The following is a 16,598-nucleotide window of genomic DNA, read 5'->3' on the forward strand; positions in this document are numbered from 1 at the left end:
GCTTTCCTTTTAGGTAACTTGTCTGACGTTAAGTTTAGTGTTATGGGAAGTTTGAAACCTGTGTGTGTGTGTGTGTGTGTGTGTGTGTGTGTGTGTGTGTGTGTGTGTGTGTGTGTGTGTGTGTGTGTGTGTGTGTGTGTGTGCATGAGTGGGTGAGTGCAAAAGAGAGAGAGGAATTAACATTACCAGTAGCCATAGATACTTTGAAGTTTATGCCAACAGCAGTGATTAATTACTATAATCCACCATAAAGTTTCTAGACATGTAATAGTATCAGCGAAGTCTTCAGTTATGTGTTGTATACTAGTTTTTTCTGTCCCATAAGAATGGAAATAACAGGCTTTGTCATGCAACTTTATGATGCTGTTTCTCTTCCTGCCCCTCATTACTGCAAAGTTGTTCCAAACATTCAAGGTTACCAGCTAGTAAACCAGACTATAGACACAGTAGCATTTCAAACCTTAAAAGAATTTAATGCAAGAGCTCACATTTCGAACAAGTGTTTGGTGCTTTTGTGCTTAAAGGTTAGCTTCTTTAGTCATTTTACAAATATGTTTGATCCCAACGTCTAAGGTTTCCCAAAGTTGTCAGTGTGAGTAAATATTTGTCCTTCCGTAGTAGAGTGACACTGAATTTCCAAGAATATATAATGGGTCTAACAATGAAGGGGGGGAAAAGAAAGACTTGTCAGTCTGTGCGGGTCAGCTTACTCTGATGCATAGCTCAGCCACTTCAGTTTCATGTAAACCCTGAACCAAATCTTAACCTGCCTCATCCTGCAGTAAGTGTATTTGTACTGTTGGCAGTAACTTAATTACCCTTGTCCTTAAAAAATGGCCCAGTTAATGTCACTTGACATCATCCAGTTTGATTTATGTGTATGTGAATGCGTGGCTTTGTTTTTTTGTTTTGTTTTGTTTTTAAGTGAGGCAAGTTAGAGTTTTCCTTGTTTTTAACATATCTGTGACATTTTATGAAGCAGTGGCAATGGTGGAGATGGAATTTGTGAAAAGACCGAATGGATTTGGAGTTATAAAAAGAATGGATTATGGTAAACATTACCACTTACTAAAGTAACACATTGCAGTACTTTACCGGAACTGCATTTGAATATTGTCTAAGTAATGACATAATACAAGTTTTTGAAATTTTTCTTTTATTGAGCATTGTGATAAAGATGGCAGTTTTTTGTTTATTCAACTTTTCTTCAAAGATCCCCCACCCAAAACATCATTGACATGTTAGCCTTTTCTGACAGAATTTGTACTGGGCCTCATATTCATTATTTAAATGAGTTCCACACAGCACTTTTCATCGGTTTTAGTCATATTTGGCTTTGCATGTTTTCTCTATTGTTTTAGTTTGCATTTTGTCCTCGGTCTGTCTGTGCTTTTGTTTTTTCTCTTCTCTTTTCTCATTACCCAGCCAGTTTCAGTAGATGACTGCAATTCCTGGAGTCTTGGTCTGCTGAAGATCTGTTCCTATTATAAGGGAGTTCTTCTTTTCCACTGTCGCTGAGTGCTGATTGTTTGGGTTCCCTCTATAGTATTGTAGGGTCTTTACCTAACATTATAAAGTATGACACATAGGGTTTCTGGATGGGATTACTTTACCATTTTATTCTACTTCAGAATAGGGCTGCTCGATTATGGCAAAAATTATAATCACGATTATTTTCACTGAAATTGAGATCGCGATTATTTGACGATATTTATTTAACCCTTTAAGACCTACTATAGAACCAAGTCCGCCAGAGCTTATATTATTTTTTTACATGTTGTAGTGCCATTTGTGGGAGCATTACAAGTTGCTAAATAACTGTTATAGCCCATATTTTAATAATATGTATGCATTAAGTCCATAGTAACTACATTAATTGCAAAAAAGTGCAATAAACTACAAAAAAATTTATATTGGTTTTGTTTTGTTTTTTTTACATATATTTCTACTTGGAGAAATTTAAGAGGTTTATCCCTCAAAACTTTAAATACAAAAAAGTTGCAAAAAATAGTTTACAACAACAGGAAATTTATTTTGAGTGTCTTCATAGTTTTATTTTGGAGATACACCAATTTTTATATACTGCAGGAAAAACAAAAAAAAAACAATCCTATGATGCAAATTTGCAAAGAAAACAGCATGTGCATCAAAATAAACTATTTCCAGCAGTGCAAACATCCCAGAAACTATTCAGAAAAGTCAAACATGACCAGTAGAGGTTTTTAAGGCCTACAAGTAAAAAACTACATTTCCGCGAAAATGACGTCACTTCCGGTTTCGGCCAGGAAATGGCGGACATGCGACAGTTCGCGCTGACGTTTGTTTCACTGTGGGAAGTGTTACGAACAGCTGATCGGATCGGCAAAGCGTGTTTCTGGAATATTATGTTTTTGTTCCTGCAAGCGCTTTTTATGCAATTTTTGCAAAGCTTTATGTGGAAGGAAACCGTGACCGAGGACAAGCTGATGGCATAAGATGTAAGTACAACTCCTCCGGTTTCATATGCAAAACAAATTATTGCGCTAGCTTACGTGGTTCAGGTTCTACAGGGATTTAAAAATAGTTACACAAAACGGAGCATGCTGCTCTGACCGGATTTAAAGGGTTAACAATGACTTTAAAAAATAATATAAAATAGTGTGCAACACCACTGAAGTTTTTTTTTTTTTTTTTTTACCTCTCTTTTCAACCAACAGCAGTCACTCTCCTCTCCAAATAACTTCTGCTTAGCTTTCCGAGCTTCCCTCGGGTCCTCTTAATCAGCGGTCTCCAACCTTTTTTGCGCCACGGACCGGTTTATGCCCGACAATATTTTCACGGACCGGCCTTTAAGGTGTCGCGGCTAAATGAGGGAGGGGCTAATAATCGGCTCAGTCATTTTTAATGATCGTTGAAAGCCCAGATCGTAATCGTGATTAAAATTCGATTAATTGAGCAGCCCTACTTCAGAATAGTGTAATGCATGGTGACACTTTAAATTTAGATATATATTGTTGCTTTTTCACCTTACTGTCATCTTACGTTTACACAGCAGATCAAAGCCGCTGTGTGCAGTCTCTGCTGGTATCTGGAACACCTGAGCACAATGTGTTATAAGGTGTTTCATGTTCCTCGTATAATTTTTCTGTAAATCTCATAACAGTGTATGCTCTTTGACAAGCTGTTCATCAAAATAATCTGTAGTAATTAAATAAAGAGCTTATTCTGTGATGGGGCCACCAAATTGCAACTTTAATTCTGACTGACTCATCTGGGACTTGTCATATCATACAGTAGGCACTTGTTCTTTGTAATTATTTTCAGTTTACAGTAATTTGGTCTTCTGATCACAATGATATAATTTTTTGAACATGCTTTGCCTGTCTGATTTATTTTCAGCATGGCTTGTTGGTTTCAAGTAGTGTTGTTCTAGAGTATAAAGGCAGCCTAGTCAGTGAGCCAGCTCCTATGTGAAATAAAAAGGATGAACTGAAGTTTGCAAAGTGACATAGACAGCCAAAGATACACTCCTGTGAGCTGTGCAAATGGTGCAATATTTTCATGCCTGCCAGATAACTGAGGTCAGTTTTAGTGGAGCAGAGAGTACTGTCTGGACTTGAACCGTGTTAGGGCACAGTTCACAGTCCAGACTATTTCGTTTGCCTGTGCTGTGTTGTTTGCTTGTGAACCATGCATCTGCTAGCTTTTGTTGGGTGTTATGACTGACTCTCTGAATAACCATGGCTGAGAGGGGTGGTTATGGGGGTGGAGATTCAGACGCATTGAGCCAGCTGCCTCCAATCGGCAGCAAAATCTCTTTGGAGTTCAGACTGGGTGAGAGGCAATAGCTAACGCTACTGGCTTCCATGCACAGGATGGAGGTGGAAAGAGGAATGGACGTAAGGGAAACTGGGACATGGAGATATATACACCATATACTGGGTTGCCACACAGCAGGAGGAACTGTAGTGGAAAAAAGAAAACAACTGGGCATTGGTCGAAAGAAAGGAGTTAGGCATAGTGCAGTAATCATAATATGTTATTTTCACATTAGAATGCAACGTTAACTGCATTTTAATATTCATACAGCAGTATATATCATAAATGACTTTAAAATGGCGCAAGGAACAATATTTTAAATCAGCCAAGACACATACATGATGAAAAAGTTCACTGGCTTTGCTTATATAGGTGTGAGTAAAAATCCTTAAGAAATATCACAAGGAGCTGAGCTTTTTTTAAAAAAAAAAAATTGGTTTAATATTTTTTGTGGGGGAGTAAAATAAGCTGTTGTCTATTCACCTAAAAAGTTTAACCAGAGTAGTCAAGGCAAAAAAACTGTGCAACACTAGCATACGCTATCATCCCTCTATTCTGAGGAAATTAGATGACAGAGGAAAACGGGGCAAAGAGGCAGCTAAGTGGATCGTTCTCTCTTTGATCAAGTCAGCCTTTGATCTATTTCTGGTGAGCTGGTGGTAGAAGTAGAGGGATTTGCTCCTAAATGAGTGCCATCAGGCAACTGTAAAGCATTGTTTTACTCCTTTTTTGCTCTTTTGCTCTTATTATTATCCAAATTGTTTTTGCCCTCACCTTTTTTCTCTCCGTACTCCTCCTGTTCTCCGTTATCGCTCCTTGTTCTTATTTACCACAACAAAGCCATCCTCTCACCCACAAGAGCTCGATTAAGTTCTCGCTTTAAGGATAAATTACTTTAATGTCTCATTCAGCTTGTGTTTGTGGCCACAAAGATATTCATCATCCCGGCAAAATGGTGCTGAATAACCATTTGGAGTTGGTTGATGAAGATGTAATTAGGATTAATTGGTATTCACTTGCAAGCAGCGAAATCTGTGAACCCAGCCTTTCATTTAGAGCAGACCATTCAAATAAATGCCCATTTGTTTTATGAAAGGTGTTCCTGTGTGCTGTCCCAGTCCGTAGAGGCTCTTTGATAAATATTTGTACAAGAGAAATGCAGTAACAACAGACTCCTAAAACCAAATTTGTTTCCATTTCCCGACTTTGATAAGACAGCTGATTCAGTTACACCGTTATTCGATCATTATTCTCTATCCAGTGTCCTACTCAGTTACTGGGCTGTTAACAGTCCCTTTACGGCAATGCTGAATGGAATTTCCTTTCTGGCAGTGGGAACCGGGAAAGATAGGTAGCTAATGTCTGTGTCCTTCCATGTATGTGCTTAAGGGCTTGCGTCATGTCTGTGCATGTGCACACCGTGTCAAGTATGGACCCTTTGTGTTGAAAAAGGTGCTGATTAATAATGTAGGCTGTTTTGAATGATGGCATCCAGCGTTTCCCTGGGAAGTAACTTGTTCCTTTTATGAATATTTCATCACAGCAACTAATGAATCCAGCCAGTCAAGCCAATCATAACCAGCCAACAGCCCCCTTGCTGCTTTGGTGTAGTGTAGCTGGGCCCTAATCATTTCTAACCTGATTACTGGTGATGCTGATGGACTCAGATGGGTCATGAGTAAGTGGTGTACATTGAATTGAATGTTTGTTGTTATCCAGCTTGTTAGTAGTAAAGACAGAGACATACTACAACAGTATACAGAGTGACAGATGCCAACAGAGGGCTGTCTACATATTTCTACAGTACCTGCAATAAATGTGCAGTTACGTTTTTTTTTTTTTCATGAATCCATTTTTTACAGACCTACCGTTTAGTCAAATGAGCCCCTGGGCTTCACCTAAAAAGCACTGCTGCAAGAAACATTAAAGGGCTATAAAGAGATGCAAAATGACTACAGGATATGCTAAAAACCCAAGGAAACCTGTCCCTATGTCCTAGGGACTGTGTAATGTCCCTATAAGTCCCTAGGGCATATAGGGACACCACATGACAACTGTGATGTGGTACTAGATGGGAAAAGTAGGGGACTTTCACAAGTATTTGCCAAGGTGCTTATTGTCTCATGTAATGTCCATGGTAACTTTGGGAAAAACAGACTCATGTGAAATAACTTTAATTCCTTTTTCCTGGCATTTCCACTCATAGATTTCTCCACACTGGTACTGCAGTGACCTCAGAGGTTCAGCTGCACAATAGCATCAGCTGTGTCTCCTCCAGACTGGTTCATCTAGTACTTTTATGCACCTTACTGAGTGCATAGAGCACTTAACAAAAAACCTAATAAATATATAGCACGTACAAAGGCGCTGAAAAAATTGGTTGACATAATGAGGTTTTGACACCTTGTGAGCCGCAAGGAGCTGATTATGCAAATGTGGTTAATGAATGAAGCACAGCTAAACTTCTGAATACTTCCCGTAACCCTACTGAAAAGAAAAGATGATATTAGTATGATTTGAAGTAAAGGAATGCATATTAATGGTACAAGACGGGGGATTAACTATAGTGGGTAAACTGCATAACATGGGATATCATTTATTTACTTTTTGCACTGGTCTTGGTCTTGAAAACAGGATATGGCGCATCTGAGATATCTTGCTTTCATAAAGGAAGACATTTATATATTACTAGACCTAAAATGTATTAAGATAATGTCTACAGAGTTACTTCATGTAAAGCATAGAGCATGATTTCATTATGAGTCAGGAAGAGAAAAAAATCACTGTTTGTGAAATTCTGATTGTCAGTATCAACACTCCACATGTGAGTTTTCATTTGTCAAGTGAGGTGGCACACACGCGCTAGGCAGGGTGGTGCTTCTCCTCGTGAGTGTTAATCGTGATTTACCAGCTTAAGGAAGTCACACTTCCCTGGATGATCTCCATGTGCTCTGGCAGCCACAAGGCCACCAGCAGTCAGTCAGCTAGTTCAGTATATGCCAGACTCCCTTTTCACTCTCATTATTGGTACTTGCAAGCTGATAGTGGATTGTGTAACAGGGTGGTGGTGCAAACAGGCAGGCACATATCATGTCTTGGAAATATTGTTTCTAAAAATGTCATGTTACTAAATGTCCACATTTGTGAAAGGGCTGTTTGCTTATGGCAAAAAACCATGCCTATGAGTTTTTCTGTCAATTCTGTGATAACAGTTATGAGTAACAAGATAACTAAGAAAAATCATGCTTTTGCTAAACTTTTTAAATGGCCAAGCAGCAGCAGGCACACATGTCTCAGGAAAGCTGCACAGGACCCACCAAGAAGATAGAGTGCCCCTGCAGGTTCTCCTTCGGAAATGTTGTTATGACTTTTACTTCCTTTATCTATATCTTGTTGATTAAAGGCTCTTTTTGAATTATCTTGGGTGAAACGGTGAGTGAGTTGGACTTTTAGGGAATTGCCAAAGTGCACAACTGTAAAGAAAAAATGGTAACTACATTTATTACATAAAGCAAAATGCAAATTTATGGTTAAACAATAATCGTATATAAGATATCTTGTTTTCACAATTATTAGAAGCCAAAATTATATTTAAAGAAAAATCACATCGTCCTAGTTTGTAGCCTCTTAAGTTAATAGTGTGTGGATTTGTTTCAGGTTTTAAGGATTTTGCAAATACTGCAGATGAAGTGGCCTAATTTGTTTTTAGTGAGCTCTTGCATCAGACCACCCAGGAAGAGGGAGAGAGATGGACTAGGAGACTCACATGGGAGAGGGCTGCACAAAAACCAGCAGTAACCTCTGACTTAATTAACAGATTTAAGAGATTACACTGCAGAGTGCTTGCTTTCACTTGCTCTGTTACATTTTTTGTAGGACATTAACCTTTTTTTTCCCCTTTTTTGTAGCACCCTGTACCTTAAAAAAAAGAACTGCATGAATTGTGTATGTTGAGGAAACTCCTTGTGCCCCTTGCATTACAGTGGACATTTTTTGTTTTCTTCTCACTGCCCACTACTGCCAGCCCTCTTCCTTCTGCAGATAGCCCTCTTCATCACACCCCTCTTCCTCTCTGCAGGAGTTAGGAGTAGTAGGGGGGTTTTCTGTTTTCCGGTAATGAGAGACCTTACAGGAAGGGCAGATCTGGGACCACAGTTACAATGATCAGTATCGATTATCCTCCGGAGCTCTCTGGAGGGAGAAGGGGGAACGAGGGACATTTTCTGTTGCTAAGAGACAATAACTGGCATGGTACTAGTGGGTGACGTGGGTTTAGGTGGTAGGGGGGACAAGAGACAGGGCATTATGGGAAGCAATTCTGCCTTTTAAATCAATGAGAAAATGCATTGGTGGACTTAGGCTAGTATTTGAAGATGAAGAGGCTATGGAACGATGGAGCTCCTGTCTGCTAAGGCTAATGAGGAAGACTGAGTGGTTCTAGCTATGACAATTCTTGACTTAGATCAGTGGGCTAGCTAACAAACATCTACTATACTATGATGTTAGTAAGGAATTACATAAATGTTGTAACTGTAGTTTCATGGACATCATTTCAAAACAGCAGAATTCTAAGTGCTACATTGTCTGACATCTAATGGTTAAAAGCAATAAAAACTGCTTCTCGTGTGTGCTTTTTTGAACTTTGGTTCTTTGTGGAGAACGCTGCTGTTGTTTTACTTGTGTTTAGAAAAACTTTATATCCCATCAGTACTGGATTTAATGCATCATATCTTCACCCTTGGGATATATGGGCTTGGCTTTTTTAAGGACTCTTGTGTTTCTATATCATCTGTGTTAGTCTCTTTATCTGCTAGCCAAAAACCTATGCAAATGGACTCCTGTGCAGTACCATAAGGCCCGCATGTTTCAGCAGAACGTTGGTATCGGCCATGTTAACTGATACTATCAGCAATTAAAATGACATCATTGTAAGCAGGCGATGTTTATGTGTTGTGTTACATCCATTTTTTTGATGGCTAAAAGTAGGGTAATGAAGGGCTGAAAGAGCTTAAAACTGTGTTTTTATAATAAAGATTTCTTTGTTTCCCTGCAACAAAAGGGGATAAAATAAGAACAAAAATAAAGAAATAAATACTTCAGTATTGGGCATTGGCCAGACATGATGGAGCCATAATGTTACAGCTGAGTTAGTGATGCCGAATTGGTTAGGAAATTGAATGGTGCAAGCAAAACCAAAGCGTGGCGTGCACTAGGAGCTGTGATGACACTTTTGGCATGCATTTGCAAAGCACTGTCCTTACGTTGCTACACTAAGTAGATTTATGCAACACCAGCATGTCCTCACAAGGCTCCCAGTACACAGTCTCTGACTCCCTTGCCTTGCTTTTGTCTCCCTGCTTTGAGCTGCACTTTCTAGGGTGAAATCCGGCCATACATATTCAAAAAATATCTAATTTCCTTTTGCTTCAGACCTCTTGCCTAGGAAATTTGCCAGTTGGTTCTTTGCATTGGGCTTCCCCCTCATTTGTTTCACCTTTATCCAGACAGTATCACACAGGCAGCCTGAAGTGGAAAATGGCCTCCCTTTGTGTGTATTGGCTCTGCTAGTGGTGACTATCTTGGGCCAGGCCTCTGTCTCATACACTGACTTGCACACACTCGGACACACAAAGTCCTCCTTATTTAGACCCTCATGAACTCTATTAGGATTTATTACCTCAGCTTTGTCCCCAGTGAACATGTCTGGTCTGTGTTCCAGATTGGGGGCAAACTGGAGGAGGGAATGAAGGAAGGACAAGGGGAAGGAGGGTAGCAGTTTGAGTAGTAGTGTTTCTAATGTAACACAGACATGCTTTGTAAAGTGCTAAAACATTGGATCCCATCTGGTGAGATTCATTAGAGATTTGTTAGGCTTGTGGACTTTAAGTAGCAAAAAACTGACTTTAGTTTTATATATTGTTTATGTGATCTAGTTGGAAATCGCAGTTTATGGATTTAGATCCCATATAAGAGAAAAGAGGTTCTCTAAAATATACAGAGATATTATACTTGATATTAAATAATTTAGCTAATTGAGCCAAAGCAATTATTGTGCTGCATTCAGTTTTGCAATCGCTCAAATGCTTTTCCATTCAGGTTTTCCCTTTGTATATTTTTGTAGCTCTGTGTGTTTAAGATTGACAATGTTAAGGTATAGGCTTTACAGCATTTTAGGAATCTGTCTGCATATCTACGAGTTGAGTTGTAAGATACACATATTTTACGACATGAAAGGTCTTGTGAGTACACACTATTGGTGGTTTTACTGGCTGGAATTTGGCTTTGGGGGTTACTGAATGTGTAAGCAGTGGTCCTCGTCCAGCAGAGAGTGACACTCAGCGGCAGAAAGCTGTGCCATTTTCTGTTAATTCTGAACATTTGTTATACAATAATAAATCAAACCAATAAACACAACTGGTTTAAACATAATTTATTATAATTGATTTTCTTTTATTTATTTTTGGACCACCATGTCTGTATTAAATACTATTATGTTATGTTTGTTATTTAGCTTGTGCTCATTATAGGTTTATCCAGCGCAGTGCACACTGCTGTGGACCTCTGGCCATGATTTTAATTGGTTCTGTAATGAATGTGGAATCTTCAGTGATGTTGGATGACAACCAGCTAATGAGGACTGTCCATCAATAAATATCTGCTCAAACTCTGCATTATGAATAGAGATGGCACGATACCACTTTTTTATGTCCGATACCGATACCGATATCATAAATTTGGATATCTGCCGATACCGATATGAATCCGATATAGTGTTTTTTAATCAACAAAACTGTTTTTTAAATATCTTGCTGCATTTTGTATAAGTTCATACTCAAGTTTAAAACAACAACTACACTAAAGCTATTCTGTTATACCTGTATGCAAAAAAAAATATTTCATAGTTCAGCAATACTGATCAATCTAATAAACTTAAACCTACACCATCCTCCCTATTCTGGTATTTTAAAGAGTACTTAGCGTAAATATTAAGCAACCTAACTAATAGGGTTCCAACTCCCAGCAACAACAAAAATAAATAAATAAAAAATAGGGAACCACCCCTCACGCGCCACCTCATGATGCTTAATCGACGTAATCAACCTTAATTTGATGCAGTGTGAAAAAAAATGCACAGAAATCAATTATTTTTCAAGAAATATTAAATAGATTCAACATCTTTCTTCAACAAAATTGCAGACTGCACAGATGGTACCTTCCCAAAGGAAAAAGTACTATAGCTTACTAGGGTATATATATTAGACTTAATAGTTACTATATACAGTAATTGACTTCTATTCATTTTACATCAAATTAAAACTTTGGGTGTCAGATAATTATTTATTAAAAGCTAGACATTTTAAATGAGAATAAGAAAGAAAAGTATGTCTTTGTGCCCCCTTTCCCCTGTTAATGCCCTATCGGCCCCCCTGGCTAAACTTTGCTAGATCCGCCCCTGCACAGTTACCAGCGTCAGCTACGTAGAAAAAGATCCTCGAGTAGAAAGTAATATTAAATACATTCTAACAACAGCTGATCAAGCTTAAACGTGCTGCTGTTGTTCAGCCGCTGGTTTCCTCTTTCTGGTGCAAAGTGGGCCAAAAGCAAACTAGAGACACGGACTAGCGACAGAAAAGCCGATCAGCTGATCGTTAAGCAGTTTCATGATTGAAGTAGCAGCAAGAAGAGGCAGTCGCTCCATATATCGTTTGTTAAGCTTAACGCAGGAATGCTTTACAAACATTCAGAGATGGACTTACACACTTGCTTTACTTCTCTCGGGATAACTTTGTCGGAGATGAAATGCCGGGTTGCTAGCGAAGCTCCAAATGCTATCCAGACCATCGACAGGTCCCGCATGCCACAGCCGCTCTATCACGTGATGCATACTGCTCCGACGTGCTAACGTTCTGAGGTGAGTTACGGCGTGTTGCAAGTTTTGTGAGGTGCTTTCCTGATATTTAATGGATCGGATTACATTTTTTATTTTTCTCCGATATCCGATCCAGTAATTTAGGTCAGTATCGGACCGATACCGATACGTAATATCGGATCGGTCCATCTCTAATTATGAATAAGATTTGAATTCAGTTTGTGTTCTGACAAATGTAGCAGCCCTAAAATGTAAGGCCAATTGCTTTTTAATTTATCTTCATATTACCATTTTATCATATTTTGTAAATCATTTTAGTGCTTTATGACATATTTGAATTTCTCTATTTTTTCTCATAAACTGGACTCTGTTTATATGGCTATGCCAGACATAGTCTTTCTAAAACATATTTTTTTATGACATTGTCACGGCTGGCGGAGGGAGCCGTGTGGTGTGGAGGAAAAGGAGGACCCAAAATGCAGCAAACTGATGATACGAGTGACGTTTTATTTACAGGGTGGTAGTGGCAAAAACAGGCAATGAAGCACGAGTAATTACAAACGGAAACCTAAACTGGGAGAAACTAAGTGACAAACCTGGGACCATACAAAGGGGTGCGGGGCAGAGAGACGCAGAGACAGGAACACCATAGACCGCAGATGAATGTAGATTAACGCAGTGATACATGGATGAACGCAGACGAGCCGACAACGAACACAGACCGACACCCACTAAATATACACACACAAGGTAATCAGGTAATCACACACAGGAGGGAAGAACAGCTGAACCTAATACACCCGGGGACCGGAGGAGACAAGCTGAACACAATAACAGACATAGACCTTCAGAACAGAACAGGAAATCCAGAACACGAGCCTTCAAAATAAAACAGGAAACAGACTGATGTACAACACAACACGGGGACATGAACAGAGCACCAAGGACAGACACAGGTAGGGCTGACAATACACCAAACTTCAGGTTAACCCTAAACTAATACAGATCAGAAAAAACGCAAAACGCTGGGTCAACGACCCAGGACCATGACAGACATGGTTTTATGGATGCCGTTTGTTGAATAAAAAGAACAAAACTAAAATTACAAAACATGTATAACTGTCAGATTATATAAAATGGGGTTTGCATTATAGGCTAGTCTAAGAGCCTTTTCTCTGTGTATCCATCACTGCAGTTGCACATGGGCCAAATACTTCAATTTGAGATTTTGAGCTTTTTTATTGCTGAATCTGACTTTAAGTAAGCCATTAAGCCCACAGTTTCTGCTGATTTTCATGGCTTATTTATCTTTACACCATCTTCCTTGATTTTATAATTACCATATTTGCAGCGAAACTGCTTGACAGCTTTTTTCCTGTTGCTGTCCTCTTCATTTCCTATATGTCTCATCCATTCCTACTCTTTTTTTCAGGTCATGGACTGCATTTGCCCTTGTTAAAAGCCCTATTTCACACACAGCCAGCACCTGAGTGGTGGTCGGAAAGTCCATAGTTTAAGTCGGCTGGTGGTCATGAGTGAAGCTGTGGTCTGATGCCAACCCTCACCTCAGCGATGGCCATGGACGGGGAGAACTACCTGCATCCAGAAGGCCCTCAGCTGGACAACAGCTTGTTCTCTGTAACCCCCACTAGCATGGAGGTGTGTTTGCATTTTTATATATAGGCCTATTTGCATAACCTCCATAGTTTTTCTTCTTTTATGTTTCACTTCTTTAATATTTTTCAAAAAGGCAAAATAGATAAATAAAAGAGCATGTGTCACAAAATGCCACACATTTGGAAATGTGTGGCATTTTGCTGCAAATGTAGTTGGATAATCACTTGAATTTTGGTCTGGATCATCTTAACAGATCTAAAAGATTGTGCTTAAATACATAATCAAACAATCACATTTTCTAATGGTGTATTGTGAACAGAAAAGTAAATGATTCCACTAAAAAGTGATGAAAGCAGGCTTCCACCCTTTTCTGCTGTAATGGGATTATGATTGCTATTCCTGAGAATTTCTTTAAAAAACAAGCAAAAAAACCCCCCACCATACGTGAAACTGAAACTTTCCACCTCTCTAGATTACACTAAGGATGAATGTTATTGAATGCTGTTGAAATCACCGATTATTGGATTGCGCAACTACAGTGAAACATTTTGAAATCATTCCCAGGCATTCTTTGCCATCAGCTGCAGCATTCACTTCTTGGTGGGGTAAAGATGGGATTTATCTAAACAAAGTATTTTGTTTTTAGTATAACACATAGCAAAGTGCTGGTAATAGTATTGACTTATATTAAATTTGGACCAAGAGGAGAGCCTTTCCTGTGTGTTAAAGTCCTAATGCTGCTTTAAGTGATAAGTCTTTTTTTAATCTTTCTTTTTAGAGTTCAATATTTCCCACCCCCACTGCCTGGCCCCTCTCTTCTCACCAGAGTGGATACAGCATACACTGCCCTATGCAGTCTGGAAATCAGTAAGTTACAAGCACAGTTTACAGTATCTTCAAAGTGAATGCTCCATAACAATTACCATATTCAGTAGGGGTGTAGTAGCACATGTATTTCTCTTGAACTGTTCAGAAAGCTGGGTTGGGTATGAAATGCTCTTTTTTTTAATGTTCCCTGGGAGCCTAACAGTTATTGCCAGAAGACTATTTATATCAAGCAAAGTCTACCCAGCACCTTTTGTTGATGTTCTAGCTGTCTTTTTGGGTTTACTAGTTTATCTCAGTTAATTATGAATATGTTTTATTCTTTTTAATGGAAACATTTTTGATATTTGAATGATTTATTTACATTTTCAATGAAAAAAAAAGATATATACTTGACAGTTAGTAGCACTCTAAGCACAGAATGCAGCATCTGAGTGCTGAATGCAATCTGAAACCACAGTTCAGACCAAACCCTGAGTTTCAAATGCTGTTACACCCCCAATGTTAAGCATTTAAAACAGGCAGTTTCCTGGTTTCCAAGTTTCACACATGAACTGACAAAATGCACTAGCAGTCTAGGGACTTAAATTATTATAAATTTTTCCTCATGTTGGTGTATTTGATCAATGCATACTTCCCTGAGACAGTGACATCCACATAGCACACAATCACTTCCACACATTTAAATGTGGTCAGTCAGAATGACATTTATATGTGTATCCTACAGCAATACATATAAATATAAAAAGAGCAAAAATTGTGAAAGAATTTTTAGAATTGGTCAAATATAGCTAGATAAGTGTATGATGGTGCTTAACCTCCTAAGCATGCATTTTTAATTTCTCTTTGATATTTGGGCATATTATGTAGAGCAAAATGTAGAGCAAAATTTAGTATTTTGGTCTAGACGACCCAAAATGTGATGTCCTCATATGTGGACGCCAGGTCCTAGGAGGTTAAACTCAGTTATATACGATTTATTATTAATCGGGTAAACTTGAGGGAAACATTTGTATATATTTGATAAATATAAACCTTTAGGATTGAAAGAAAATGGATACACTGGTCCAACCTAACATGAAATTATCATTTAGATGCATGTAAAAGTGTTTCTTTCAGTGGGCACATAACTTTTGAAACCCCCAAAGCTGATTGAATGTTTGTTTTTTACAGCTGATCACATTCTCATTCTAACACTCAACGACCAGCTCAGATCACTGGGCAGGTCTTCTTTATCAAATCTCTTTTATTTCCCGTAGTGAGTGGCCCAGTGTCAGACTTAACTGCAGGATCTCTCAGTGCTAAATGAACGTTTTCTCCTAAGTTGTGCATGTATAAAGTTAAACTGGAAAAGGGCTGCGTAACGTCTTGTTTTTGTTGGCAGAAAGAACCACAGTCGTTATCACGAACTGCACTCCATGCATTTAGCCACAGCTGTGCACTCAGGAACATTTTGACATTTTAATCTGTTAAAGATCAGGTGCACTTTGTATAAGCACTCTGATATAAAAGGTCATATGTACCGTTTATGTATCTGTGCAGTATGGGTTAGCATTTTTTTCAGCAGAATTGTTTAATTCTATGATACATGCTAAATATTAGAGCAGTCATTATGGTTCTTTCTTGCATCATGAAAACTATCAGGGTCTTAAAAGTGATATCGTCATTAGGCTTTTGCTTTAACCAGTCCAAACTTAAAAACTATGTGCATTAAATCTGAGAATTGAGTGGGCTTGTATACAGTATCTATTTGGTGATTCAGTGGATAGTGACTTGTTATTTTAAAGATGAATTTAGTCATCACCAAGATTGTGTCATATTGAAGATAACTGAAGAAGTGTTTGTTAAAGAAGTGGTGTTTTCTATTGTTATTGCTGCCAGTGCAGTGCGTCTTTGAAAGTTCAAGTGCCAGATGACGTTGAAAGCAGGGTCTGTGGTTTTCAAGTTCACTCAAAGTGGAATTTTCTGACATCAAGTTGCGTTTACAACACTCTTATCTCACTCTCTGTTTTACAATGTACAATACAATCAAATTCACAAGGGGTCTGTGGTTTATTGCAAGATTGGTTTGATTGAATTTCAACTAGTTCTTCAGTACTGTGTTTTGAGGACCCCTCATTTGAGGAAGTCTTTGTGTACTCTCAGTTTTGTTTTAGAGTGAAGTGGCTGACTAGTTTTTAGAAGAACCAAGTCTTTGATCAAGAGATTTAATTCACGTTAATCATTCCTTCTGCAGCACTTCAAAAATTATTCAGTCCTGCTCCTAGTTTATTTAATGGCTCAGTATCACTAAAATAGAAATAGACAAAGAAAAAAAGTAACTAAGAAATGTTAGTGGTTGCTTGATTATTACATTTAATTTTTCTTTCAGATTTGGTGACCAGTTTTAAGTAGTTGCAGCATTCGAGGTTGCTCGGTGTTTGAGTGTGCCTTCACCCTCAACTTGTGGGCGACCACTTTAAATTGCAAAACAATTACACAATTCCCT

General features: G+C 38.5%; 1 protein-coding gene across 3 annotated transcripts in view; it reads left to right on the forward strand.

Moving 5' to 3' along the window:
• The window catches only part of sbno2b (strawberry notch homolog 2b), a 61,384-nt gene that overhangs the window by 4,302 nt on the left and 40,484 nt on the right, over window positions 1-16,598 (forward strand). For all 3 annotated transcript variants that reach the window (XM_026159743.2, XM_026159746.2, XM_026159748.2), the window contains exons 2-3: window positions 13,101-13,327; window positions 14,064-14,152. In XM_026159743.2, coding sequence (XP_026015528.2) covers window positions 13,220-13,327; window positions 14,064-14,152 — 197 coding nt within the window. In that variant the 5' untranslated portion in view covers window positions 13,101-13,219. The remainder of the gene's footprint in view (window positions 1-13,100; window positions 13,328-14,063; window positions 14,153-16,598) is intronic.

Source organism: Astatotilapia calliptera, chromosome 23 (genome assembly GCF_964374335.1).
Source record: "Astatotilapia calliptera chromosome 23, fAstCal68.1, whole genome shotgun sequence".
In the NCBI taxonomy this organism is placed as follows: domain Eukaryota; kingdom Metazoa; phylum Chordata; class Actinopteri; order Cichliformes; family Cichlidae; genus Astatotilapia; species Astatotilapia calliptera.